Raw genomic sequence first — 27,986 nt, 5'->3', positions numbered from 1 at the left:
TATGAATGTCTCAATAGATTATCTTATTGCACCATCAACTTCAAAATCTGTTCCCAATGATTTCAGTGTGTTACAGAATTCAAGGTTGTTCTTTAGCAGCTTGAAGAAAGTTATTTTCCCGTTGGAATAGAATGCGCTTACACTGTCATATCCACTTAGAGCATGGAGCCCGAGCATGCAGTGCTTTGCATCGTTCGGATGTGAGGACAGTAGACAGACAGCCTGTTTACATATCTCAACTGCTTCTTACCATAGCAGTAAATGAGTTTTTGTGATGGCAGCTCATTCACTAGAAATAGACAGCTTAGGAAAACATCTGTGTCCTGGCACTTGACTAGAACTTTTGAGCTCAATTTATCTTCCATTATCTTTGCGATATGTGATAACATGCGCGTATCTGCTTCCTCGTGGTCTGGTGTCAAACTATCTATTTGGTTTACAGCGATTGGTCTATCAAGGTCATAGCTGATCATGTGGCATTCTTGAGAAAAAGCTGTTACAAGATCTAGTTTCTGCTTCACAGTTGACTTCCTCCATGTATCCTTTAAAAATGTCACTAAAGCAGTCTTGTTTGAGCCATCTGCTGAAAATTCAGAAGTTCGGACTAAACACAGCAACCTTCTGCCTTCCTTCCACACTTCTATGACTTCTCTCACCTCCTTTAATGCTGATATCAGGGTATGTGTCACAAACAAAATCCACACGACATGTGTGATATACGTTTGCATATCTACATATATATAATATATATATATATTACTATCCATTGCAAAAGCTGACTTGCAACCATGCCAAAAGTTGGAGGAGCTTTCAGGGTCTGAATTTCGACCATAGCATTAATCACAACAGCGTCAAAGACTAGTAGCTGATCCTGGTTAACATAGATTGAAGGTTGATCATCAGCATCTTCCTCAACAGCAGCCATCAGAGCTGACTTGGCAGTCTTCAATATAGAGCCATCAGAGTTAGCCAGGGACCAGCTGATGTTGCCAAGAGAGAACGATAACACTTTTCTCAAATCCAAGTTACGCTGTTGGCTGATCACTAACAAATTCTCAAACAGTCTGTGCGAACACGCTAGGACTTTTTCTTTTGAATTTTTCTTAGCTGATGGTAATGTGGGGAAGGTTTTGAGCTTGTTTGACTTGATGGATGCATTGAAATCAATCTCTTGGGTGCTTAACCTCCTCTGGACAAATTCTGAAAGCTGTTTCTCTCCTATCACATTTGCCATTTCAAGATCCTGCTTCACTTCAATGGAGACTTTTTCACCACTGGTAATATGTACTAGCTTGGTGGTTTGAAACGCAAACGGATTTATTCTTGCTGTTATGAGTCTTTCACGATTTCCCTCATTTCCTCATCAGCCTTCCATGCCTTTTCACGCATCTCATAACTTGCTGCATCCGAATCACCAGGTACTAGCATCTTCTTCATGTCTGTATGTACAGCTGTTCATTCTGGGTGAGATAGAGTCCAGCATTGAGAGGCCAATGATTCCTGTTAAACTCTATGATTCCACCATGATACTTTGAGTCTCTTTTAATTGTTTGCTCAATAGATTGATCACAAGCGATAGAGCTGAATGGACAGTGATGTCGTGATTGATAAGTAAAATACCCCTTTGTCATAAGAGCCTCATACACCTTGCTACGCCATACTTTCAGATTAGTCATCTCTGCATAGTACAGCATGCAGTATCTAGCGCAGTTTGTGTGGTCATATGCAAAAAACCAAGGCAAGATCATACATGTAATTTATCTATAAATTTATGTCCAAATTGTAGACTATAATAAGTCATGTAAACTGCAAAGAGTTAGTTTTGCTGCTCACAAAATGTGCAGACCAAAATGAAAATGTTTTCTTTTTCTCCCACCAATGTACCATCATCATGGAGTAATCATCATGAATTTGTAAAGCTATAAATATCTGATCTCACCTCTTCTGCTGTATCACATTCTTTCTGTCTCTTCTCATGTCTTTTCTCAGCTCTTTCCATAACGAGTTTGTTACAATACTTTTTATAACAGGCATAATGACAAGAAGTCTGAACTCTCATCGAAGTTCTCAATGATTAGCACTTTTTGAGCAATTTCACATTGAATGCTCTCTTCTTCCAATATCAACCATCTGTTTGAATACTGTTTGGCTGTCTCATATTGTAGTTTAGCCACTCTGACTAGGGTTTCATTCACAGACTAATCAAGACAGTGAAACAAGCGGTCTTGCTGCGTCTTTGGCATGGGTTAAGGAATGCTGAGAATTGACTTACTTAATCTCAAATAAAAGCATTTATTAATTTTTGAGATTATAAAATAGTTTTCTTTGTCTGATATGTAAGGTTTTCCAACCAAACTTGGAGTTGCCCCCTCCCATTTCGAAAATGCTTTCTAGCTCAGAAATGGGCAAACACATAGGTGTAGAAACATTATAATTGAATTCAGCATAAATTTCTGACTATAAAACATCTTAGTTTGAGTAGCAAACCCTCCGAAGGAATAGGCTGAAAGATAAGTTTATGTTCCTGCTCTACTAATATGTCTGTCTTGAAGGTAAGAACTCTCTGCGATACGTTATAACGATACATCTTATTGCAGATCATAACCACTAAATACAATAAAGTTACAGTAGGTAACTATAGTTAATAAGGTTGACATACTATTGTGTTACTAATTTTTAATGTACGGCACTTATAAAAAGTTTTGACGATGTTTACCAGAGGATGTTTGCACTATATAATTACTATGGTTTCTATACCTTTACATAGTATTTTTTCACCATGCAATGCCAATCCCGGAACAGATCAAAATCGCATCCTGAGGGTGCACTGTGCTTGTCATGAAATGTTATATTTATCATATGCGATATTTGCTATGAAGAATCTTCAAAACCAAAAAACCAAAATCTTTATCACCATTATTTAGCCTGCTTAACATCTGTAGATGCTATTTGTTAGCCTGTAATGAGAATTAATTAGTTCAGTAAATCATTATCTTAATTATAAATTGTAATGCTGCTATTTATTATGTTATATTAATATAAAATCATTTTGGTTGCATATTTTGTTTCATTCATTTTCATCCAAATTCAATCTGTTTGTTGTTGCAGAAAAAGCATTACATTGTACGCTGTACAATGTAATTTAGTGTAATGTATATTTCTAAGTCTTTGATTGGACATCATAAATTAAGTGTTATGCACTTTTCAGTGATAGTGAGACCAAAGTTTTCAACATAAAAAGATGATTTGAACTGACACAAAAAAGAATAAAACAAAAAGGGCGTGGAAATGTTATTATAGTAAAATACACCATTCTTTAATAATCATGTGCCTCATTGATACACTTGAGCCTCAATAAGAGGTTAATCCATCTTCAAACGTCTTTGCATGTTGAAACGTCTTTGTATGTTGAAACAGTTTTATGTTGAAACTATGATGATTTTTATGTATGTATACGTGAAACAATTAAAACCAATACATTATATAAAACTGTGAAAATCTAAAAGTTTAAAAACTCAAGTTATTCAAAACTAAATTAATAAAATAGTGATAAGTAAAATGAGGCTTGTTGTCGCTTTATCATCGACATACATGACCAGGTGTGTAGACTTGGCATTGCTTAGGCTCAGTGATTGAGTGAATGATGGACATGCACGGGATATAATTGATATAACGAATATCATATAATATATATATATGATATTTCATATATAGTATGCATGAATATAACATATATGTGGTATTCATATATATATATCATACCTAGATGACTGCCCGGGTAATAAAAGTATTTGCACAGAAAATTTGTTTTTATTTAACGTATAACAACAGCTACCACTCAAGCTTTCAAACTCTCTAACATGAGAAAAGTGTTTTTGTGCAGTTTAAATAAATTAAGAAACAAAATAAAACTATAAAGGTATTTAAATGTAAATGTGAAATAATTAGCAAGTATTAGCTAAATTGAGTCTGTTTTGCTACGGTTACAATAAAATATGATTTGGGAATGATACAATTAATACGAACTGAGAAAACAAAATGAAAATCCTGAATATGTTGAATTAATAATAACAATTCGTGCATAGAAGTGTGTGTGTATATAAAAGAACGTTACTGTTCCATCTTTAGCTATCCATCAAAACTTTGAGTACAACGATACTAGTACCTCTCAATACTGATATAAATGTAAAAATGGTATATCATATTGTCTTTGTCTGACCGAATGAAGAGAGAATGTCGAGGTTCTTCCTACGGAAATAATACAATTGTCTGCATGAAATGTCTTGACCGTGATTTAGCAATTGAACCTTACTAAAAACCAGAAATAGAAGTTCACGAAAAGGCATCACGTTTTATAGAGTTAACAGAGTTTTAATCAATGTGTTATTTAGCGCGCGCAATCGAGAAAAGGGTGTTTACAGTATATAGTGAGAGCTATGAATCGTAAGAGTCTTCGTAGACTCGTGGTTAGACAATTGGATAACTAACCTTTAGTTGCGTGTTTCTTGAGTTCAAATCCTGCAAAATGTGAGCTTTTAATTCCAAAATTTTTAATAGCTGTAGCCAAACATACCGAAGGACACACATACATACGACAAACTTTGAGGTGTACATATACAATGTATATAGATATATGATATTTCATATATAATATATATGAATATATATTATATATATATACAGGCAAACATGGATAAGTCGCCCACAGATAGCTCGAACACGTTGTTAACTCGAACGGATTTGTTCGGTCCGTTCCTTTAACTTGCAACAAACATTCTATGCTTTTGATTTATAAATAGGTTGTATATGTGCATGTATCTACTGATAAATACATGCACTTGTGGCAGCGCTCTGATAACTCGAACACTTTGGCTGGGCCCCGTGAAGTTTGAGTTATCCATGTTTGACTGTATATGATTATATGAATATCATATATAAAATATATTGATATTCATTTATACAGTCAAACATGGATAACTTGAACTTCACGGGACCTAGCGAAAGTGTTCGAGTTATCAGAGCGTTCAAGTTCTCAGAGCACTGTCACAAGTCCATGTATTTATTTATTTATTAGTAGATACATGCACCTATACAAACTATATTAGAAATCAAAAGCATAAATGGCTTGCTTCAAATTAAATGCTTCTAATGTAAAGTTTAAAACTATTTTATCAAAAAGTATAAAGATTTTTCTATCACTTGAGATTGTTTTGTTGTTTAAGGTGATGTTATTGCCAGGACGTTTTTTAGATTAAAATTGGCAAAACTTGATCGTTGTTTAAATGCTCAGAAGAAAAGACACATTTTTCTTTTGAGCGTTTTAACCGAAATCAATTTTGCTGATTTTTCTTGAAGTTTATGCGAAGGTCACCGCACATTTCCATGCTTCCGAAAGGCGATCGCTAAGCGGATGTTTGGTAAAAATCAAAATTCACCAAACCTTTAGAAAAGTCGTTGACAAAAATATTTTGCCGACGTTGGTAATAACGACGCCTATGATTTACGAAAAGTTGAGGTTTACCTCTATGACTTGGAATAAAGTGATTTTCTAAAGCGATAACAATCGTCTCGGTAGCCGTTGGGCAAAAAACTGTTCGAGTTAACAAAGTTGAGGTCGAGTTATCTATAGCAATTTATCATTACGTGGGAACGGACCAAAGAAACCGTTCGAGTTAACCATGTGTTTGAGCTATCCGAGGGCGAGTTATCCATGTTTGACTGACGATTGTATGTGTGTTATATCATTATATAAATTATATATAATGATAGAACACAATATACATCACAGAATATAACTTTAATTAGTTTTCACCAAGTTTTACCTTTTGCTTTCATTCCTACCAGCTTTTCTATGTTTTTATGTATAAAACTAATATTTTGGCCAAATTTCAGCTCACAATTTGGAAATTACTTTCTATGTGGAGGCAAATATTTGCTTGAATTTTATCTCCCGTTCCAAAAATGTGTATGTAGAGCTTATAGTAAGTTGTAGTGGACTGTCCTTGCCTAATGTGTGTTTTCATATTTGTTATGTTCTAGCTTTTGAAATCAATTGGAAAGGCTTCGAGTCCGAGAGATATCGCCTCACGCATCGTTCAAGCCACTCCTGAGAATCAGTTGATTGACCGGGTGAGTATCTGGCTCATGGTGAGAATTTTAGAGTATTGTGAAAAGGATATTCTTTTAAATTGTCACTTCCTCTTGGTATGTACAGTCGACCCTCATTAAAAAGAGGCTAATAGGTTTGGTTTAGCTTGATTGTCCAGTTTAATCGATGAGGCTACATATAGTTTATTTATACAGAGAAAATAGCATTAATAAGGCCTATATATATATATATATATATATATATATATATATATTACATTATATACTGTGCACTATATTGTACTGCATATACTTTAAAATATATAGCCTGAGAAAAAATAATTTCCAAGTTGCCGGAATTTTTAAAAATGGCTGTAAAGGTGAGACAACTCCTGTAACACCAAATTATTTGCAGAAACTTTCATCCGTGCAAAATATTGCGACTTTGTTTGTTTTACTGAAGTTAAGTTAACCTTTCAAACTTATGTTGTGGTTTTCTAACATATCTATAAGTCATATAAAATTATATTTCATAATCATAAAAGTTGAATAACACACAAATGATATGATTGAAAAACGTATTTTACTCTTGCGAATTATTTATGTAAATGTATTTAATAGACAAATGTTTCTTACATTTAATAATCTTTAAATCTTTTTTAATTCATTATAAACCAGTTGTAAACCAAACAAATTATCAATTGTTTGAACCTAACTTCGCTTAATTGCAGCTGCTATGCCCAAATTTTCTCGTCTTATATCTGATATCCAGACTAACAGGATCTGTTTTAACAAGGGTTGACTGTATCTCTCTGAAGGAAAGGTGGAAAAAGTAACGATTAAATACTAGCTACTGCTGAAACCAGGAAATGCATGAAAATAAATAGTGTGATACATTTATGATAGCGTGTTGCTAAGCCTGGCAATTGAGAGAGCTCAAGCTATGTATTCAGCAGAGGTTTATAATACCACCTGTCAGGAGCTCATGCTTTAGGTGTTGTTTGTGGAAGGTGTTACAGTTCTCTGCGTCAATATAGTCCATTCAAACACTTTTTGGAGGCTATGTACGCGGCTTCCATTAGTTCATTCTGAAACAGATAGAATGTATGGTTTGTCATCGATTTGTTATAGGTTGATGCTATATAAAAATCAATTGGCTTATTTTTTGATTTTCCTGAACCTAAAAACAACCATTTAGTCAAATTCATAGTAGTCACTTTGCTCCCATATCAGAGTTGTCTGCTCACTTCAAGTTATTTACTCTGTCGTGAGAAAGCAACTTTTCTTGTGACTTTAATTAGCCCTAGCCTTTTTGAATTCGTTTACCTTCCATGAAGTATATGAGAGAAGATAAACATTGTTTGTTAGACGTGGCAGCCGAGTAAATAGTATTACAAGATATTTATCAGTCTAGTTCCCCATTTAATAGCTCCTACAGGGAAAGGTATTTTACTGTGTAGTCTGTTCTATATGGTGACAGATGGAGATTGCTGGCCCAGGTTTCATCAACATATTTCTCAAGAGGAACTTTGTCTCAGCCGAACTTCAGAAGATACTCGTAGAAGGAGTGAAGCCTCCGTATTTGGGTCGGAAAAAGAAAGTAGTAGTTGATTTCTCATCTCCCAACATTGCTAAAGAGATGCATGTAGGGCATCTCAGGTAGGTGTCATGGTCGCCTAAGCATTCCTTGGCAGTTGAGCATTTTCTCTGTAGTTTTTCATTACAGTGGGCGCCCCTTATAGCATAAAACTCCTTTTACGTTAATTCAACTGAATGTAAAGAATTTATGTAAAGTTTTTGCTTCAAGTTACATAAAGAAATTCCATATAACGTAAAGCGTCATGTTGATGCACGTTTTTAAATTCGATTTGAATAACGAGACTCCCATAGTTAGCCTGAAAAATATCGTTGTTTCTCTTTGGTATCTTTTTTTTATAACCAAATACAAATTTTTTCTTTGCAGACTAGAACTTGCTATGGGGTAAAAGTGAAAAAATCACTTTAAACTGGCATTGAAGGTGTGAGCTTCCCTCTACATAACGTAAAATTACCGTAAACTTGGACTACAAACTATAAGAACAAAAGGGAAATGTCAGTACAAACCAATAACACTACAGTTACTGTTCAGTCATTAAATTAAAAAAGTTAGGTCAAGTTTTCTTCCTTTCGAAGGCCCAAAATGGGGAGTTTGGGAAGATCTTGGAATGAATTAAGTTGTCTATATGTATTTTACGCATTGTTTAATATAAAATCCCTATATGTGAACTTTCTCAGATTGGAATATTTACCTTGTGGTGCCTACTGTGTAGGTATAATGTGACATAAACTCAATGTGCTGTCAGCCGATCACACTTTGTATCAACTGTGTCTGTGGTGATTGTAAGCTGTCTATTCACGCTGAGTTGAAGTGATTTCCCCAACCTGTAACCGATAACAGACTGTTTTGGTTTCTCAGTAGCTAGTCATTGTTTGTTTGTTAGTGCTGCAGGGCTGGCTATTGTACTTGTGCATATATTTAAAAATCAACATATGGCAGATGGACAATATTTTTTTATTTGGCACTTTGTTTGTTGTAATCATTGGAATTTTAAGAATAATTTTATTGGCTAACGCTTACATCAAGACAATCTCTTATCAGAACTAGGTGGTTTCAGCTATAGGTTATTTTGAACTCCCATTTGTACGGTGATTTCACATGATATTTAATTGCAAAAACCCTGTGTTGTAATCATAGTCTGAATGTGCCCTTAAGGGTCGCAGGAAGCAGCAATAAAAACATCATACGCGTAGCTAACACGCTAATAACGAGTAGGCGACGAATTGTTGGCGTGTCGTATCAAAACAAACATGTTGGTCTACTTTGGTAGAAACCAACGCTTTTGAATTTGACAAAATAGTTTATTCGAAAGAGCATAATCTCCATTCTTTTTTATTCCTTTACTGCGCCAGCTAATTTCATTTGAAATTTATTTTTCACAGCAGCTACATACACAAAGATTTACACAGTCGACACCCCTATGACAAAAAAAATAATTCGTTTTAAGAACGTTTATGTTACAGAGTTTTTATGTTATATGAAGCATAAAATACATGTAAATTGCCTATTCCATTCCCAGATTGTTCCAAGCTCACCCCTTTAGCCCTTCAAAAAAAACTAAACTTAGTTTTAAGAACAGATAACGCATAAACTAAAATATTTTTTTACATTTTCAATTTTTGTATTCCATGTTTTGCAAATTTTTTTTATTTCCATTTTTTATTGATCATCGTTTTTCGCCACTTCTGATCAGCCGGCACCATCATAAGTAGATGGTGCCTTTAAAATACTATCCATGCGATTTGCTTTTGACAGTTCTTTTCAATTTTTTTCTTAATGTATCTTGCAATTGTCTTCATATTGTGCGTTGTTCTCTCTTCAAAGTGCAAAAATTATATTTTCAAGGCTATGGGAATTGCTCGTTATTCACATCAAAATTGAGAACTTTTCCTGACATGGCGCTTTATGTTATATGGAATTCTTTAGGTAGTATGATGAAACAACTTTACATAAATATGTGTATTTTTTTTTATATATTTTATGTGTATATATTTATATATACATGTATATATAAATATATTGTCACTCGTAATAGATATACAAAGGTCACTCATGTAAATTAAAACTGGCCATGAAACCTTTCAGATTATTCTTTAGGTAATTAAATCTATTGAAATTCAATTTTTTTTCATAGTTTACTTAGTTTTTGGAGCCCAAATTATTTTCATGCTGTGCTGATTGTCGTCGTATTCATCGCCACTTTTTATTCATCATTTTATTTGTCAATGCATGGTGTCATTTAGTAGCATCAGTCTTTTTAGCCGCAGCAGATTTATACATCAAGTATTGGCTATGAGTTGTGTCTGTTTGTGAATCAGGCAGAACTGTTAGTAGACACTCAATCGAGGTCACGGTGTTTTTCTTACCATTTATTATAGCCTTAGGTTACTCTTGGATAACTCCATTTATTATAGCCTTAGGTTACTCTTGGATAACTCCATTTATTATAGCCTTAGGTTACTCTTGGATAACTAGATGGCTTATGATTTATGCTTAATCTTTTAGTGACCCATTTAGTAAAGCTTATAATTCGTGCATATATATTAGATAGTCTTCGATGTAGATAAGATATTGTAAATAGCTGAACAAATGGAGCGATCATAAATTTGTTTGTCATTAGAAACTAAAAACATTCGCAAAAATTTGTGAACAACTTATTTTGGTCATTGTGAAACCAAATAAATTTTGAGGACAAATGATCAGCATTCTTGTGAGCATTCAATTAGACAACAGATTTCGTTGAAAGAAAGATTATTTTGAAATTACAATGAGAAACAACGACTCCAAAACTTGCAGGTCTATACTTTGCAAGGCATGTTTATATACCAAATGTGATTCTTGGCAGAGTGTTTTTATTATAGCTTATAGCTTAATTTTAGATCTTTTCGAGGCGTAGATGGTTTTTTACAAGCGTTCGTATAGGAGATTTTTACATTACATTTGAATCAAGTTTTTTAAAGCACGGTTTTTTAGCGATTAGTTTTTATAGTATAATATTTATTAATATATTATATTCCCATTTAGTAAAATATTATTCATGTTTAGACACCATGTCCTTTCATGCAATAAAACGTTCAATAAAAAATGAACTTAATAACATTCCTCAATCTGTACTATTCCAAGATTCCTTGAAATCTGACATGATGGAGATCTATAGATAGCAACTACAGTCAAACCTCGACATGCGATGTTAATCAGTTCTGATATTAACTTTATATGCCAAAGTCGTTGAACATTGAAGTGAATATCTTTATATTTATACCGTGTAACATGAAAACAAATTCATTATATTAAACTATATAAAAGACCTAAATCATACGTAAAAATAATTAGTTAATAAAGTAATAGTCGGCAAAGAGATTTTCATTGTTACTTTGGTTTAGTGGCATGAGAAAGGAAGTGTAGGTTTAATGACACTGGTCTGGTAGTAGAATAGGTGATGTATCTTACTTTAACTTACTTTAAATATAGTTTTGTATACTTAGTTTTAGTATTCTTTGTTATTTACTTCTTAACTATATTTCTCAATAAGCTTGACTCAATAACGTAAAAAGTAGAAAACAAATTCGAAGTTGCTCGCTCAATGTCATTTATGGTCATTATTGTAGATGGATATTCACTCCATATAATATATCTCTTGGTATATAGCTTTTGTAAATAAATATTCTTTGTAAATAGTTTTATAGTTGACCAAACTGCTTGAGGCATTTGTTGAAGAAAATGTGAAAAGCAGTCGTTCTCAAAACTGATATACATGTATATTTTTTCGTCTCGTTACAAAATTGAAATGTCTTGATAAATTTAATTTCATTTTAACGACTTTTAATATAAAACAAATATATTTGCTTTTTGTAGATTTTTGCATCGTTAGTAAAAAAACTGTTAGTAAAGACGATCGTAAGTCATGGCTTGTTTCTGTCAACCAGTTAATCGATAATTAAACTATCTCTCTTTGGCACAAAAACAGCTCTTCACTCTTTCCTACCATAATGTACAGCATTATAACATTTGGGTTTACATGTGTTACGGCAAAGCGGCGTGACCAGGGCTGTAGTAGCGATTGACCTCCTGGCCGCCACGGTTACAGGGCCAAGCCTTCTTCCTCCGGACACAGAAGAAGGCTTGGCCACTGTGAGGCACGCTAGGGCTACCGAAAAGACCGTAATAGAAAACTGAACGCGGAACAAAGAAAAAGGGGCGGAGCCTAAAAGAGGAAAGATATAAAAGCAGCACGAAACGATCGCTAAGGCAGAGATGTATGCCCACACTCTCTGAATTTGGTTTATTGCCAATCTTACATGTATGCTGACATATATTTATTTATTTAAATAGATATTTCATTTGAGTTAAACACTCTGTGTTATTGCCTGACTCTCTTGTGGAGGGTAAAGGAGACCGGGCAGTTTCCTTAACACGTGTAGCGTGGCTGCCTCTTTGATATTCGAAGTCTTTTTATGGGCATTTGGATCAATTTAGTCTGTTTTTACTAAATTTCTTATGATCTAACTCACTAGTGCTGTTATTTACTTTGGTTTTCAGGTCAACGATCATAGGTGACAGCTTGTGTAACTTATGTGAGTTCTTAGGCCATGAGGTAGTGAGAGTTAATCATGTAGGCGACTGGGGCACACAGTTCGGAATGCTTATTGCTCACCTCCAAGACATGTTCCCAGACTACACGACAGTTTCTCCCCCGATAGCTGATCTTCAGGCATTCTATAAGGTAGCCTTTTATCATTAATGTGTTAGGTGAGGCATGTCAGATGTCGCTCCTTTTTATTGACCTAAATAAAAATAGATACATTGATGAAGAGGCCTTCGCAACATTGCCAACTACAGGTAGGGGTGATAGTACTCTCACTCAAATGTATCTATTTTTTGGTCAATAAAATTAACGGTAGCATCTGAGATGGAAAATAGTATTGGTGTTTGTGAAATATACTCATAGGATGTTATCATCAGAAGATACGGTTTGCGATCTGTGTTTATCGCAGTTTCCTTGTGTACTAGCCTTCAGCGCGGTGATGCCGAAAATTTTTTTCATTTCCGATCACATCAGAGGTTCCCAAACTTTTTTACTCTGTTCCCCCTAGATCTGTTCAAAAATTTGAATTCCCCCACATATACTACATGGCTAAAAACAACAGCCAATACAAATTATGATCAGACTTTATTGTACATGTACAAACAACATAACAAAATATTTTTATAAAACATGTAACTGGGTAATTATTGAGATTTCTGTTGCTGCTCATTCGGGCACTGCACTTCAATGCGAGGTTTGTTTTGGACATGACACTGCGCAGATCATCTTGTACCATAAGTTGATCACAAGCTTTAGACTTAATACAGTTGACTAGCATTGCTTATGGCGGAAAATGGAAATTGTTAAAGGAAGACATTCAAACTTACACTACAGGATAGAAACAAAAAATCTAAGAAGTCAAAACACCTCTCTGTTCCCCCTGTATGTTTAAAATTCCCCCCAAGGTGGAAATTCCCCCTTGGTTGGGAACCCCTGGATCAGATAGACAGCAGGTAAGTGTTTGAGAGGCTGGTTCTTAGGAACCAGACTGAGTTTGAAATCAAATATTTTTGTTGACCTGGTGGAAGGCACGTAGCACATGCATGTGAAGTTTGGAGAAAATCAGTTAAAAATTGTGGAACGCATAGCATTTGTGCGGACGAACAGACGCATAATGACAAAATGGGTTTTTAAAATAGAGATTGCAAGGTTCTGTTATGTTCATAGGAGTCGAAGAAAAGGTTTGATGCAGATGAAGCGTTCAAGGCTAGAGCTTATGAGGCAGTTGTGAAGCTCCAGTCTGGAGAGAATGATCACATCAAAGGCTGGCAGCTTATCTGTGATGTTTCAAGGCAAGGTAATTAATGTTTCTAAGAGATTTCTTTCCCATTTCAGCGATGGTTGACGATTGTAATGATGAAGCTATCGATTGTAAACAGTTCCTAATGAAGCAAAATTGTGGGAATAAAGTGTAGGCAGCAACGCAAAAAGTTAATCTGATTGTGCTGCCAGACGTTTTACTGATGCCAAGAAGATTATTGGCTACTGGATTTTGTATTTTTTGCAGTTACTATGACTGATGCTATATATTCAAAAAACACTGTTTGAAGGACACAAATATTTTGCTAATATGTTGGTTGGCGTTTGAACAGCGTGAATTAGTGCTCCGCTATTGGAGAAGACCTCGTTGTGTAACATGCTATGTATAGGTTGGCTTCTCTGATCTGGTTGACGTTGGTTGGTAGCAGATGTTTATAAGGCGATATAATCACTGAACTTAGCGTTTTAATCTCGTTCAAGTTTTATCGATTTTAATCTTGAAAACATCCTGGCAGAGCTATCTACTAAAATTAAAAAAGTTTCCAATAAAAAATCAGAAATAAAATTTGCTCAATTTTAACAAAAATAAGAATATTTTCGATGAAATCTACAAAAAAAATTTTTCATCTTAAAGTTAAGCCTATTGCGCTGCCACTAATTCTACTGATACATAGAAAGTTATTTCTGTTGGCTTTGTATCAGTTACTTGTCTTACAGTTACTATGGCTACAGTTGTTATGGCTACAGTTACTATGGCTACAGTTACTACGGCTACAGTTACTACGGCTACAGTTACTACGGCTACAGTTACTACGGCTACAGTTACTACGGCTACAGTTACTACGGCTACAGTTACTACGGCTACAGTTACTACGGCTACAGTTACTATGGTCATTGCAACATATTTTACAAACACCATTTAAAGGGTACAAATATTTACTAGTGTCTTTCTTGGCTTTTTGAACAACCTGTATTAGCACTCCATTGTTGGAGAAAGACTTCAGTGTGTTACACGCTAGAGTATAGGATTACTTTTCTGCTCTAGTCCATGTTGGTTGAAAGTGGATGTTTATAAGGCGATATCACTACTAGTCTATGCATGCTATGGGTGACTAGCTGTATTTCTGATTACTTTCATGGTAGAACTATATATTCTGTGTCTGGCTAAGTACAATCATAAAATGTGCTGTTCTTGTCGGCTGTCTGAGACCTTTAAACGCAGCGTATTTTACTTGAGGTGGATGTGTCTTTCAGTTGCTGCTATATATATAGCAATAATGATGTAGCACATGGTATAGCTCACTGTGGTTGACTCTTCATTTCTAGGGATGACCTTTTGATATACCAGAGCTATCTACTAAATTTGAACGACAAAAAAGCTTTTAAATATCACTTATGAAAGCTACTTCCACTCAGTCTGCTTCTGTGTCAGCTGATTGCAAGAGGACATAACTGCTGTTATTCATAAACTCATTATGCTAATTGCCAGAGCAACTTCGTGGCAAATAAAGTGGTAGAGTGATTCACTTATGAAAGTTACTTCTACTTAGTCTGTTTTTGTGTCAGCTGATTGCAAGAGGACATAACTGCTGTTATTCATAAACTCATTAAGCTAATTGCTAAAGCATCTTCGTGGCAAGTAAAGTAGTAGAGTGATTCGTAAATTAAATTGTGTGTTATCATTCTGCTGCTGGTTAGTAGCCTACAAAATTAATTACTTCTCTAATTTAGGACAGGATATACCAGGTCTGATCCAAAAGCTCCCGGAATGGAGTTGTATACACTTGCATATTCGCACGATGGAAAAACCCATTGCAGCGTTTGCTGGAAGCGCCTCCGGAGTGACGTCACAAAATTTCAGGTTGTTATGACAACGCGTTCTCATGTGAGCCGACGATATGTCAAAGTCTGTCAGGTGCTTCTGTCGATTTTTCAACAAATTTATTATCATGTCTAATCAATCGAAACAGCGTATTTGCATTAAATTTTGTGTGAAATTAGGGAAAACAAGTACTCAGACAGTTGAAATGTTAACTATTGCTTTTGGAGATGCTGCTTTAAAGAAAACACAAATTTTTGAGTGGTACAAACAATTTTGTGTAAGTAAAGACAGCACTGAAGATGACGAGAGGTCTGGCAGACCAGTGTTGGCAAGAACCTGCTCATCATCCGACTGTGTGAGATCAGTAGTCATGGCAGATTGACGTTTAACCATTAAAGAGATATCTGGAGAGACTGGACTTGGTTTTGGAACTGTTGAAAATTGTTTTAACTGACGATTTAAACATGAGACGAGTCACAACAAAGTTCGTGCCACGCTTGCTAACTGATGACCAAAAAGAGCTCAGGATGCACGCTTGCAATGATTTTAAGGAAGATTTCAGGAATGATCAAAACTTTATTTTGAAGGTCATAATATCCTTGTTTTCCCTAGATTCACACAAAATTTAATTCAAATACGCTGTTCTGGTTTATTAGACATGACGATAAAAAATTTTTAAATTGACGGAAGCACCTGACAGACCTTGACATATCATCGGCTCACATGAGAATGCATTGTCAAAGCAACCTGAAATTTTGTGACAACACTCCGGAGGTGTTTCCCAGCAAACGCTGCCATGGGTTTTTCCATCGTGCGAATATGCAAGTGTATACAACCCCGCTTCGGGAACTTTCGGATCAGACCTCGTACACCATATCTTTGTTTGTACTTAAATATCAGGAAGCTGCTATTTGATCGAAGGAAATATAAGAAGTATAACGGAAGAATTATATCATATGATATACAATAATGTATATTATATATTTTATAATAATGTTATATAACATATAATGTAATATAAATAGTAATATATATATATTGTATAATATATAACATAAAAGTATAATATAACGGAAGAAGTGTAATATAGACAAGCCTGTCACAACTCATTGCATTTGCAGCATGAACAAGTTTGCTGTCAAATCTTTTTGCAAGTTGTTTTCCTTTGTAAAAGGAGTTGCCCCTCTTACATAGCATAGTATGTTCACAGAGTTTCAGAAGATATATGACAGGCTGCACATCAGTTTGGAAGAGAAAGGGGAGTCGTTTTACCAGAGTCGTATGCAGCCAGTGGTTGATGAGCTGACAAGGGGAGGTAAGAACCGCTATTAGCTCAGTTACCGTAATTCCTTTAATTGAATGTCATGGCGCTCTATTTGTCAACCCTTCCTTTATAATGGCGGTCAATTGAAGGCGGCGTTCAATTAGAGGTTGGCGTCGTATTTTTCAAATGGCTCATCAGATTTTTTGGGATGATAAATTTAGCCCTTTTACGGGCGTAGCGAAACTTTGCCCTCTTTTTTCAGACACCATTTGGATGCGATTAATCTACCAACTTACCTCCAACTTTTTATAGATGTCTTAATAAATATGCATTGAAAAACTGATAAATATTTCTACCAGTTGATGCCTATTGCTTGCAATTAATCACGATGATATTATTTATAGCCTGTGTCCTGCTTTACAATTTGTTCGAGCTTTCAATTTTTATTTTGTTATAGATTTTTGTTTTATATCATTCTTTTACATATTTAGACATATTTTTATTTTATATCTACATTGACCAATGTTGCATAAAATATCATAGCACTCATCGTTATGTTTGCTACAGTTTGCAGCTAAAACTAGCTTTTCATGTGCAATAGAAGAAGAGTTACGAGCGTCAATCAATTGTAAGATCAGATTAGACCAATGATACTATTAAATAAAATGCTATAAATTTGCATATTTGTAAGTTATATAATGATGATTTATCAATTGTTACAGAGATATATTCCTGGACAAGTGACATAAGCGAACCACACTTATATTACCTGCAGAAACAAAAATTGACGTTTTTAAAACAAATATTTTCATTGTTTGCTCAGATAGCTGCGTTCTGATTGTTGCTTTCGATGGAATGAACATCTTCTGGTTATCCAATACCTTCCACAATGTCTTCTGACCTCAATTCTTCTTCTGCACTGCATAACTAGTCAATATTAGCGTCCAAAAAATTTTTTGGCAGAGCAAAACTTTTACTCGTTGCACTTGGCACAAATGCAACGTGTAAAAGTTTTGCTCGCTAAACGTAACCTTGTACCATCGTAAATGCAAACTGTTTTTATATACATGTACTTCAAAATATCAAGACTACGTTAAACAAGGAACTACTAATAGCTTCAGACAGTTATTAATTGTGTTCATGGCGGCGCTTTCAAAGTTTTAACGAAAAAAAGCTGAAAGCTTTAGAGTTAAACAACAAGAAAATTGATTATTATTGATTCATAAGCAATACGATTTTGTGGACACTTTTCTACTGATCCTTCGATAATATGGGCTCATAAAGATGGAAGATTGTCAAAGTGGCGTTCGAACAGAGGGTGGCGCTCTATTTTTTAACCATTCTCTCATGGTGGCGGTCAAATAGAGGTGGTGTTCAAATCGAGGTGGCGTTCAATTAGAGGTTTTACAGTACTTAACTGATTATAGGCATCAGTTCCTGTCATTGATGATTCAGACCTAGTGGTTCACCCATTTAAATTGTAAAATTTCAATATATAAAAAGTTTAGAAATTTTCTCCACACTCTTGCTTACAGTCGCTGTGCGTATTTATTTATAGCATTTAACGTATCAACTAACTGGTTTTTTAGGTAGCGGTTACAAATTTAGACTAGTGCATTTTCATATCTCATTTTGTTTGAATAAACTTTGGCAACCTCTTCGTAAAGAAATCGTCTGAAAGGAATCATTTAGCAACTCAATCGCTTAGTGCTAGCAAAATTAAGGAAATGCCTAGCCATTTAAGATCCAAAACTAATGATTATAAAGAGCTGCGGCCATAATAAATGAGGTGACGCTCTAATTTTACTAGAAATGCTGCTGATGGATTGTGTTAAATTGGACTTCAACAGTCAAGGAACATTGATTCGAACAAAAAATGGTCGGAAATTCTAATTGTGACGGATTACTTGAGATCGAATTGATATCTTAGATTTAATTAAATTAAGATTAAATTAATCCTAATTGATTAGGGTTTATTCGATCTTATTCCAACTTCTTATATCAACCTTTAAATTCGTGATGCTGATTTCGGAATAACAAGATACAAGGATACTGAAAATGTAATGTTTAGGCCATTTTGTTGTACGACTTAGTGCGGTAGGAAATCATGGCCAACCCCAAAGTTATAACTAGAGTTGCCTCGGTTTTGGTATCGGAATCGGCCGATCTTTTCTTAAAAAATCGGGAAACTTCAGATACTTTTTGCAGATCAACTATTTAGTAGGAAACAGTATTTTAGCCTGCTACACTAATAAAGATCATCAGCTGCAAGTTCCTTACTCTTACCTAATGATCTTCGGACCTGGCACACTATTTAATTCCTGTCTATAGCCTTTAAAATCTTTTTTTCCATAAATAAATACAAACAACTAAATACATTAATATTTGTATTTTTTATAATAAAGTGAACAATTATATCGCAAAAGATCGCATTATTCAGCAACGCAAAAGATCTGAATCGCATTATTTTTCAAAATCAGAATTGCTATATTGGATCGGTATCTGAATCGGCTAGTGAATTTAGTTAGTATCGGGTCATCTCTAGTTATAACCTTGCAGTCTTGAGTTATCTTTTATCCCCAGTTTCACCTAAAGTGTTTAAAATTTAGTTAGTTTAAAATTTAAAAGTTAGTTTAAAATGTGAATGTTGCAGCGGCTGCTCCAAGTGGCTCGGTTTCATTCTGCACCTTAAATGTCTCATCTGCGATTCTTGTTCAATGATCAACCTACACAAAATTTTAGTAGATTTTATCAGAAAGTATCGATATTTTTCTATAATTTGCGATTGCTTTTGGTGTTTGAGGTGATCTGACTGCCAGGATGCTTCAAGATTAAAATCGACAAAACTTGATCGCTGTATAAATGCTCAGAAAGAACATAAGTGCAGTATGATGTCACTAGTTGTTATCGTTGCTATAGTTGATATCGGGTATTGCGTCTAAGTGGCAGCATTATGCGTCTCTATTCTGTTGGTCTCTTTGCAACTATAGACGTCATAATCACACTTTCGCTTGATCGGAGGATTTTAACTGTGGTTAAGTTTTGTCGATTCTATACTGACAACATCCTGGCAGTCAGATCACCTCAAACATCAAACAAACTCGCAAATGATGGAAAAATACTGATACTTTCTGATAAAATCTACTAAAATTTTGTGTAAGCTTATCTTCAATACATTCTATTATTTTCTACGTTTTAAGACATTTCGAAACACTACAAAATAGTCCATCTAATCTGTCTATCATTGTATGCTTGCATATTCTACAACAGTTTGGTAACTTTATAGTTAAATGGTCTGCAGAGTTTAGATAAAAATATATCATATGGTCATGTGTTTAAAATAGCCATCTTTAATATATCTGTTACATATTAGATCTGTGTAATAGGCTACCTGACCGAAGAAGATGGAAGGACACTCATGTTTGTGCCTGGTCAGCCTATACCGATGACATTGGTGAAGTCTGATGGAGGTTTCACCTATGACACGTCGGATATGGCAGCCATCAAATACAGGCTGGATGAGGAGAAGGGTGATTGGCTGATATACGTAGTCGATGCTGGTCAAGTAAGTTATGACTGTGACTTTGGTGATGAGTCATATATTTGGACAAGCTTAGTAATCTTAGTAAAAGTTTATATACGTGTATCTTGTATTTGATAACATGTCGAGCTTATATGAGGGCCAGGGCATGACTATATAACAAATGTGGGTAAAACCAGTATTTCATATGAGACATGTTCAAATTCTAATTTCAGATGCACAGTTTTGCTTATTTGCCTATATTCCATTTTATTACCGGTGCAACACCGGGCATCCACCTAGTATCTCATATTTGAACCTGGAACATGTCTAGTGTGAGATACCTGTTTTACCGGTATTTGACACTAGACATGTTCAAATTCTAATTTCAGATGCGCAGTTTGCTTATTTGCCTATATTCCATTTTATTACCGGTGTAACACCAAGCATTCACCTAGTATCTCATATTTGAACCTGGAACATGTCTAGTGTGAGCTACCTGTTTTACCGGTATTTGACACTAGACATGTTCAAATCCTAATTTCGGCAGCACTGTTTTGCTCATTTGCATATACAAGCAAATAATAAACAAAAGATATCCTATCTATTTCTTGGATGATCCATTTTAATTACAAAAGCTGATTATGGTTGCTGACTACTAGTTAAAGGGACACTACAACCACCAGTATCAAATAAGTGATAGCTGGGTTCCATTCAACCAATGAACATATCTAAAGCCTCAAAATTCACTGATTTGCTAGTATCACAGTTTCTGTTTCCCATCTCATGCAGTTAAATTCAACAAATGAATGGCCCTGAGCTCAGGCTCGTGTTAAACAAAAGACTTCATTTGATGCCCTCATGTTATGGTTTTTATTTCACCTGAGTATTCCACAATGTGTCAATCATGCAATTGATATTCCCCAAGCAAAGGTTACGACAGTTTCTGACTACTAAATAGGGTTAAGGCTACATCCTTGACACTGGCTGCAGTCCAAGTATACTGAATGATTTGGCCATTACATTAGCAGGCGCCTCACAAAGGAGTGATTTTGCCATGTTCACATTCAATATCGCACCTGCTATCAGATAAGCGAGTCAACAGTTATGCGGACTGAAATAGTAGACAGGTCACTTTTCTATAGCGTTTTGAGGCTAGGATGCAGAGTTCTCAGAAATACAACATGCTGCAGAATACACCCTATTGACCTAGTGACCTCACTGTTCTTTACGTTACGTCTTAAGCAAATTACTCTACAGTTGAAAATGACCAAATCGATTAGCACATTTTATAACACATGTCATCGAGAAGGGCGAATTACGAAGCCGCGTTTAAATTTAAAGATGGGAATTTAGCTATGGAAATTATCAACCGAAGTTTTCCATCAACGAAAAGCAAGCCAACGAATGGAATCCAGTTCTAGAGGCGTTGCATGACAATGACCATCAGTAATGACCTCATTAATGACCTTACATAAGCACAAGTACTCGATATTTCCTAGCTTCTTACTGTTGAATAAATTATTTTTGGCATTTGCGCATCTTTACAGTTAATTCAATTTGTAATAACGATTATTATTATTAGGAAAAAACTTATCTAAATTTATTAATATTTTATTTAATTCTTTTATATATTTATATCATTTTATTATATGTAGCGTCAAGTTTCTCTTGTGGCTACCTTGACCCTGAACGTAGTGAAAGCTTTGCAGGTATAATTTTTAGTCGGTGTGTATGAGCCACACTCCAAATTCTTGAACCATAGCTGCCATGTACGCTTTACATCATTTTCTTTGCTGAGTAAATCAGACACGCTACGCTTATTCCGATTTTGTACTCAAAATAAAGATTAGTCCACTAACTTTCAAAGTCATGAAGGCTTTTTACAGCGTTTCAATATTGGTCTCGCAAACAACACAATCGGCACAACAAGCTTTGCCCATAAATATGTGATGTATGCTAGCTGTTTAGGAACGGAATTTGGGGATGTTTAGTCCGATTTAGAATAATAGAGATGGGTGTCTTAAAACCTATTATTAGCTAAATTCGCCCTTCAAAATAATGCAGCTCATAGCTTGCTACAGGATGTTTAATAGGCTGAACGTCGAGAAAAATAAGCTCAAAAAAGCGTGATAACAACGCTAGCTTGTGATAAAATCGCACTTTTTTGAGCTCATTTTTCTCGACGATCAGCCTATTAAACATCCTGTTACAAGCAATGGTAAATAGCTTATTTACCTTTCAGAAAAGACTGATGTTATTTTGAAGGCTGAATTTAGATAATAATTGGTTGTAAGACATCCATCTCTATAATTTTAGATCGGACTCAACATCTCCAACTTCCATCCCATAAAAAGCTAGGCTACGTCACATATTTATGGGTGGAGCTTGTTGTGTCGATTGTGTCGTTTGCGAGACCGATATTGAAATGCTGTAAAAAGCCTTCATGACTTTGAAAGTTAGTGGACCAATCTTTATTTTGAGTACAAAATCAGAATCAGCGTGTCTGATTTACCCACAGAAAACAATGAAAGTTGTTCGTGACAGTTATGGTGTAAAAAAATCTTAGATTCACAGGTTTGGCTTTGGCTTATACACGAGAATTTATGGTAACACTTCTGTAGGAACCCGCGATAAAAACAATTTTATATTAAAAGCGTTAATGATGGCTCTTTCTTTACTTGTACACTCTTAAAAGCTGAAGCAGTTTTGGTAGCCATACATGCTGGTTTGTTATTATACATGAACCTATTTAAATGTCTGCTATAAGCAAGTTCACTCTAACATACCAGATTGTAGGGTTGGTAACACTTATCCATAAATAATAGAACATGTGATTCAGAGATCAAATAATTGGTCTTGATACACTGTAGTGTGATAAGGCTGTCCTCTGTAATATACACTTGCTGGTGGTATATCTCACAGGCTACCCACCTCGAGCTGCTCTACGCTGCAGCGAGGCATGTCAACTGGTACTCACCCGCAGAGAAACGTGTGCAGCATGTCGGCTTTGGAGTTGTCCTTGGAGAAGATAAGTAAGTACCTAATCTTTAGTGAGTCACTATTAACCATCCATGCTGTGTGGATTTCTACATTAATTCTGTTGTCTTGCCAAAGATAAGTCAGATTATTGCTGAGTTGACTACATGTGCAGGTGCTTGTTGTATTTTGACTACATGTGCAGGTTCTTGTTTCATTTTGACTATGTATGCAGGTGCTCCTCTTAGTTTAAGATTTTTGACCAGGCAATATACTGTAGATGCATTCTCTCTTCTCACTCAAGGGTTTAGAACTGACTAACAGGTGCACTCTTTCCTCACTTGCAACTAAATAGTTTATGCGATTTTAGTATCCTGGTCTTATGAATATATAGTGTAGGCACTCTTTTTTAAAGGCCTGGCTACACATATGAAATACGTTGTTTGCGTAGCCAATGGCAACGCGTTGGCAATGCATTGGAAATGAGAATACTTTGCCAAAGCTTTGTTTGCCCACTGTTGATGGGTCGTTTTGAAATGATCATGGCGGTGTATGTCCATAAAGACAAAACCAACGCATCTGTAATTGGCTAAAATAGTTTATTACTTTGATCTCGATTCAATTTTATTAATTCCCAATTAATACTATTTACATCAATGGTTGACTCTTTCTTGAATGACAATAGGGTTTCACAGAAACATCGACCTACAAGCTGACATAAATATTTTTCTTTGTAACATACAAAAGCCTCTAATATAAATTGGAACTGTTCACGATGAATTTTATAATTTTTTTAGTAATTAAATGTTAAAATCATCTTTAGTTATAGTTTAATCCACGTAATAAAATTTGAGTATTTTTGCATTTTGTTGTTTTTATTATTAATGTATTATGTTAGTTTTTAGAGCAAAATATAGCAATGCAAGTAACTGCAAAAAAGCTATTCCTATCACAAATTGTTGAATATACATGCTACTATACAAATATCTTGACAGTACTTAAGCAACGGTATTGGAAAATCCGTAAAGGATGTCGAATTTTTCCTACAAGTAAGGTGAACTCTCATTGGCCCATCAACATGACTCATCCTTTAGTAACGTCAGTGTGTATATATAATATCTACACTGATATATGTATAGCAAATATATACACTACACGTTGGCTCTGCATTTCCGCAGTGTGTGTAACCAGTCTTCTGATCAAGTCTTGCGAGTACGCGATGCTGACATTCGTTGTTCAAAAGTGTTGTAATTATGTAGTGCAAAAGGTTCTTATTAACTTTTGACCGTGCAGTGCAGGTGCCACTTGTTATGGAAGTTTGGTGAAGTGCAATGCAGGTGCTTTTTATTACTGAACTCTCTTGAATATGCAGTGCAACCGCTCTGTTGTCTGCTATATAGAAAGAAGTTTAAGACTCGTTCAGGGGAGACGGTTAGACTAGTTGACCTGCTGGATGAAGGCTGCAGAAGGAGTGAACAGAAGTTAAAGGACAAAGGTCGCGACAAGGTCAGCTATTGACTCATTAATGCTATTTTTAAAACTGACAGTACTTTGTTTCTGTAGCAATATGAGGTCAGTAACTTTCTTGTTTAGTGTGCAAGTGTGTAAATTGTAATGAGATAAAATCAAGCAGATACAGTTAATGATTTATATAGTTATATTGATAATTTTAATAGAATTATTTTATAAAAAATTGGAATGGTGATACTGCTTGAAAGCTTGGTTTTTAAAACTTCTGTGGTCAATGCTCGATTTTAGCTCATTACGTACCACGAACTGCATAGTGCAGCTCGGCAGTGTTATCATATGGCTTAGAAAGCGTTTCTGGCTGGAGAGTAGAAAATTAATAAACCTATTGTGTCTGTACTTGAACGAAAGCAAACAATCTGCTGGCTATGCCTATGGAAAACATGTTTATAGCTAACACTAAGTTGGGTTTCACTTTTTGAAACGCCATTTTCGTTTCGCAATAACCAGCCGTGTCAGACGCATTACAGCTGCCGAGGTTTTACAAATTTTGCGTCAATAGACTTGTGATGATTATCTATAGAATACTAGTGACAGTGATTATTCTACTTCTAATGATAATAGTAATAACCCATAATAGTAGTGATTACTCTTTCAATTCGGAGCACGCTCAAACTGTTACTCACGGTAGTAAGGGAAGGAGCTGAAAAAGAGTCTAAATGCATTCTGCAACACATTTGTAGACATGTTTTTATGGCATCATCCAATGTAACACACCGATCATTTTGGTATTCAATTCTTTTCGTAGACTTTGTGGTTAAAAAGTTGTTACAACTTATGTGCACCATTATATAATATTAGGTTTTATGGAACATTTAATTATGTTCCAGTAATAAAAAATAATTTGGTTGCAATAGAGTTAAAATATGCATCTCACATGTTGTCAATTTTCAGTTTCTGCTGCACACTCATCTCTACAACTTGTTAGTAGCTGTCAACAACCTGCATCAAGTTGTCGCTCTAAATCGGCCAACTGCAATTGAGCATTATTACAGTAATAAGTAAAACTAACAAACATGGTTTGCACAACTAGGGCGATTGGTGAAGGTGACTGTCTTGCAATTCACCTTTGTCGTTCACACGATCTTTTCTTGCATTCCAGGAGTTGACACCAGAGGAGCTTGTTGCTGCCAGAGATGCTGTCGCATACGGATGTATTAAGTACGCTGACCTTAGTCACAACCGAACCAATGACTATGTTTTCTCTTTTGACAAGGTATGCTATTGTCTCTGTTTGGTTAACTGTGTCTTACGAGGCAGCAGGGCCTTTGTTATTGGTCTTGTTATTAATGAACAAAAATACAGTGCTATTACAATGGAACCAAGTTACTGGACACTTCTAAGAATTTGTATATTATTGGGTTTGGAGCTGAAGCTTTGAGAAAACTTACATATCATAGTCTCTTTTTCCTTTGGTGTGTAACAATAATCATCATTTCGCTGATGATCACTAATGCCTGTAAAAATTTATACGTATATAGGCACATAGATACATACATAGATACATACATAGATTTTCATCCTATCATTGTACAGTCATCCATAAGTTTATAGAGCTATGCAAACCTGTAAACATATCTAATTATAGAGTTAAAGGTTGACTTGCAATAACATTCACATTACAGTTATTTGGTATCAAAAGATTCACCATGTCTTACTCTGCTGTGTTGTAGGTGCATAATATGTGGAATGTGATTACAAGCTCTTAAAAGCTCAAAAACGAAAAGCCGCTGTAGATTGGAATCTTTTTATTTCGATGACGTAGCCATGAAATTTGGTTATTGTCTTGTCACGTGATGTTCTCACGTGAATTGAAAGGCCAATAAAAAGCTCAATATAGAACTTAGCGTAGCACTAGTTTATGACAAACACTTCGGGTTTTACCGAAGACCCCGTATCAAATATAGATGCTCGCTACTTTACAGTTTTGTTTCGGTTTGGTCTAATCGGCAAGTCGTAATCTGATCATGTGACCCAATACTTCGAAAATAATTTTTGCAGCACTTTTCGATTATCACAGGTGACCAACAGGCTCGTCATGATTATCAGACAATGATATGTACTCCTTCGGGGTAAGGTTAAAAAATTAAACGAATTTTTACGGTAAGTTATAGGATATCACTGCTAAAAGTGACAGCATTACGATGATGATAAAACAGACGCGTAAGAACAATAGACATGGTTTTATTGAATGCGTGAAGCATATTTGTGAAAATATTTCGACGAATAAGGTTGCATGAAAGTGTAAACAGAAACCATCTCTCACAACTATGTCACATTTGAGCCGTTTTGGAAAGAGAATCCAAACTACGGCGGTCTCGTGTGGCTGCGATTTTTTGTTCATTTTTGAGCTTTTAAGAGCTTGTAACCACCTTTCCACATATTTTGCACCTACAACAAAACAGAGTAAGACATGGTGAATCTTTTCATATCAAATAACTGTAATGTGAATTTTGTTGCAAGTCAACCTCTAAGTAACACATTGTGCTGTATAGATGAGGTGTAAGAGTGAACAGCCTCAAATATAGACAAGTTGAGGTTAAACTTGCTGATTGTACTTAATACTAAAATATGAGGACTTCCCATATAAAGCAGTTTAAACATTATTATGAATTATTTTAAAAAAAAACTTTGTTTGGTTGCGTAAAGTTCCGTGTTCTCTTGCTGCCTTCCTTAGACTGAACTCAGAACTTAGGTTGATCTAAGCATTTTTGGCATTATGTGTATCATGTCTTAAAGGGTAACACACATGTAATGAAATATGGGTGTGCTTTCCACATGAAACACCTATACATTGTCAGTGAAATAAATCATATATCTAAGGAATGTCAGGTTAGCTTCTAGAACATGTTTTTGATATATTTAATGAGTGAAAAGTTTCTTATTTTACAAGGACTTACAAGTAAGTCCTTGTAAGATAGAAACCTTACAAGTTATCTTAATGGTAGGATGTGCCAGTTCCTTCTGTCTCATCTGTTTTCTCTTGCTTACCTGCAAAAACCTTTTTAAGACGGCACTTTTTAAATTTGAGTAAAATCATGTTATCTTTGTCACTTATAGTTGCCACTATACGTTCTTGTGTGTGTTTCAGATGTTGGATGACAAGGGAAACACAGCAGCTTACCTTCTCTATACTTATACTCGGATTAGGTGGGCTACGTAGTTATTTTATTGACATAGTTAGGAGTTGTTCTCTTTTGCAAGCTCTGAGAGTATCTATGCTGGTGCGCGAATATTAACTGTGTGGTTTACTACAGGTATATTTACAGGATTAAATAGCGGTTTGGCGGTCGTTTCCAAAACATTTTTAATACTCATATGGGTTCAGGTGACTCGTATCAGCGG

At 35.2% G+C, this 27,986-nt stretch overlaps 1 protein-coding gene across 1 annotated transcript in view; it reads left to right on the top strand.

The window, feature by feature from the left end:
• Nucleotides 1-27,986, top strand: part of LOC137402139 (arginine--tRNA ligase, cytoplasmic-like) — a 38,403-nt gene that overhangs the window by 5,885 nt on the left and 4,532 nt on the right. Inside the window, exons 4-13 of the mRNA XM_068088610.1 lie at nucleotides 6,040-6,129; nucleotides 7,568-7,746; nucleotides 12,224-12,407; nucleotides 13,437-13,566; nucleotides 16,562-16,666; nucleotides 20,002-20,180; nucleotides 23,061-23,170; nucleotides 24,515-24,620; nucleotides 25,744-25,857; nucleotides 27,733-27,791. Of these exons, the coding sequence (XP_067944711.1) occupies nucleotides 6,040-6,129; nucleotides 7,568-7,746; nucleotides 12,224-12,407; nucleotides 13,437-13,566; nucleotides 16,562-16,666; nucleotides 20,002-20,180; nucleotides 23,061-23,170; nucleotides 24,515-24,620; nucleotides 25,744-25,857; nucleotides 27,733-27,791 (1,256 nt within the window). The remainder of the gene's footprint in view (nucleotides 1-6,039; nucleotides 6,130-7,567; nucleotides 7,747-12,223; nucleotides 12,408-13,436; nucleotides 13,567-16,561; nucleotides 16,667-20,001; nucleotides 20,181-23,060; nucleotides 23,171-24,514; nucleotides 24,621-25,743; nucleotides 25,858-27,732; nucleotides 27,792-27,986) is intronic.

The sequence above is a fragment of the Watersipora subatra genome, chromosome 8, assembly GCF_963576615.1.
Source record: "Watersipora subatra chromosome 8, tzWatSuba1.1, whole genome shotgun sequence".
NCBI lineage: Eukaryota > Metazoa > Bryozoa > Gymnolaemata > Cheilostomatida > Watersiporidae > Watersipora > Watersipora subatra.
The sequence above is the reverse complement of the archived record's forward strand: the minus strand, read 5'-3'. Positions and strand labels throughout refer to the sequence as shown.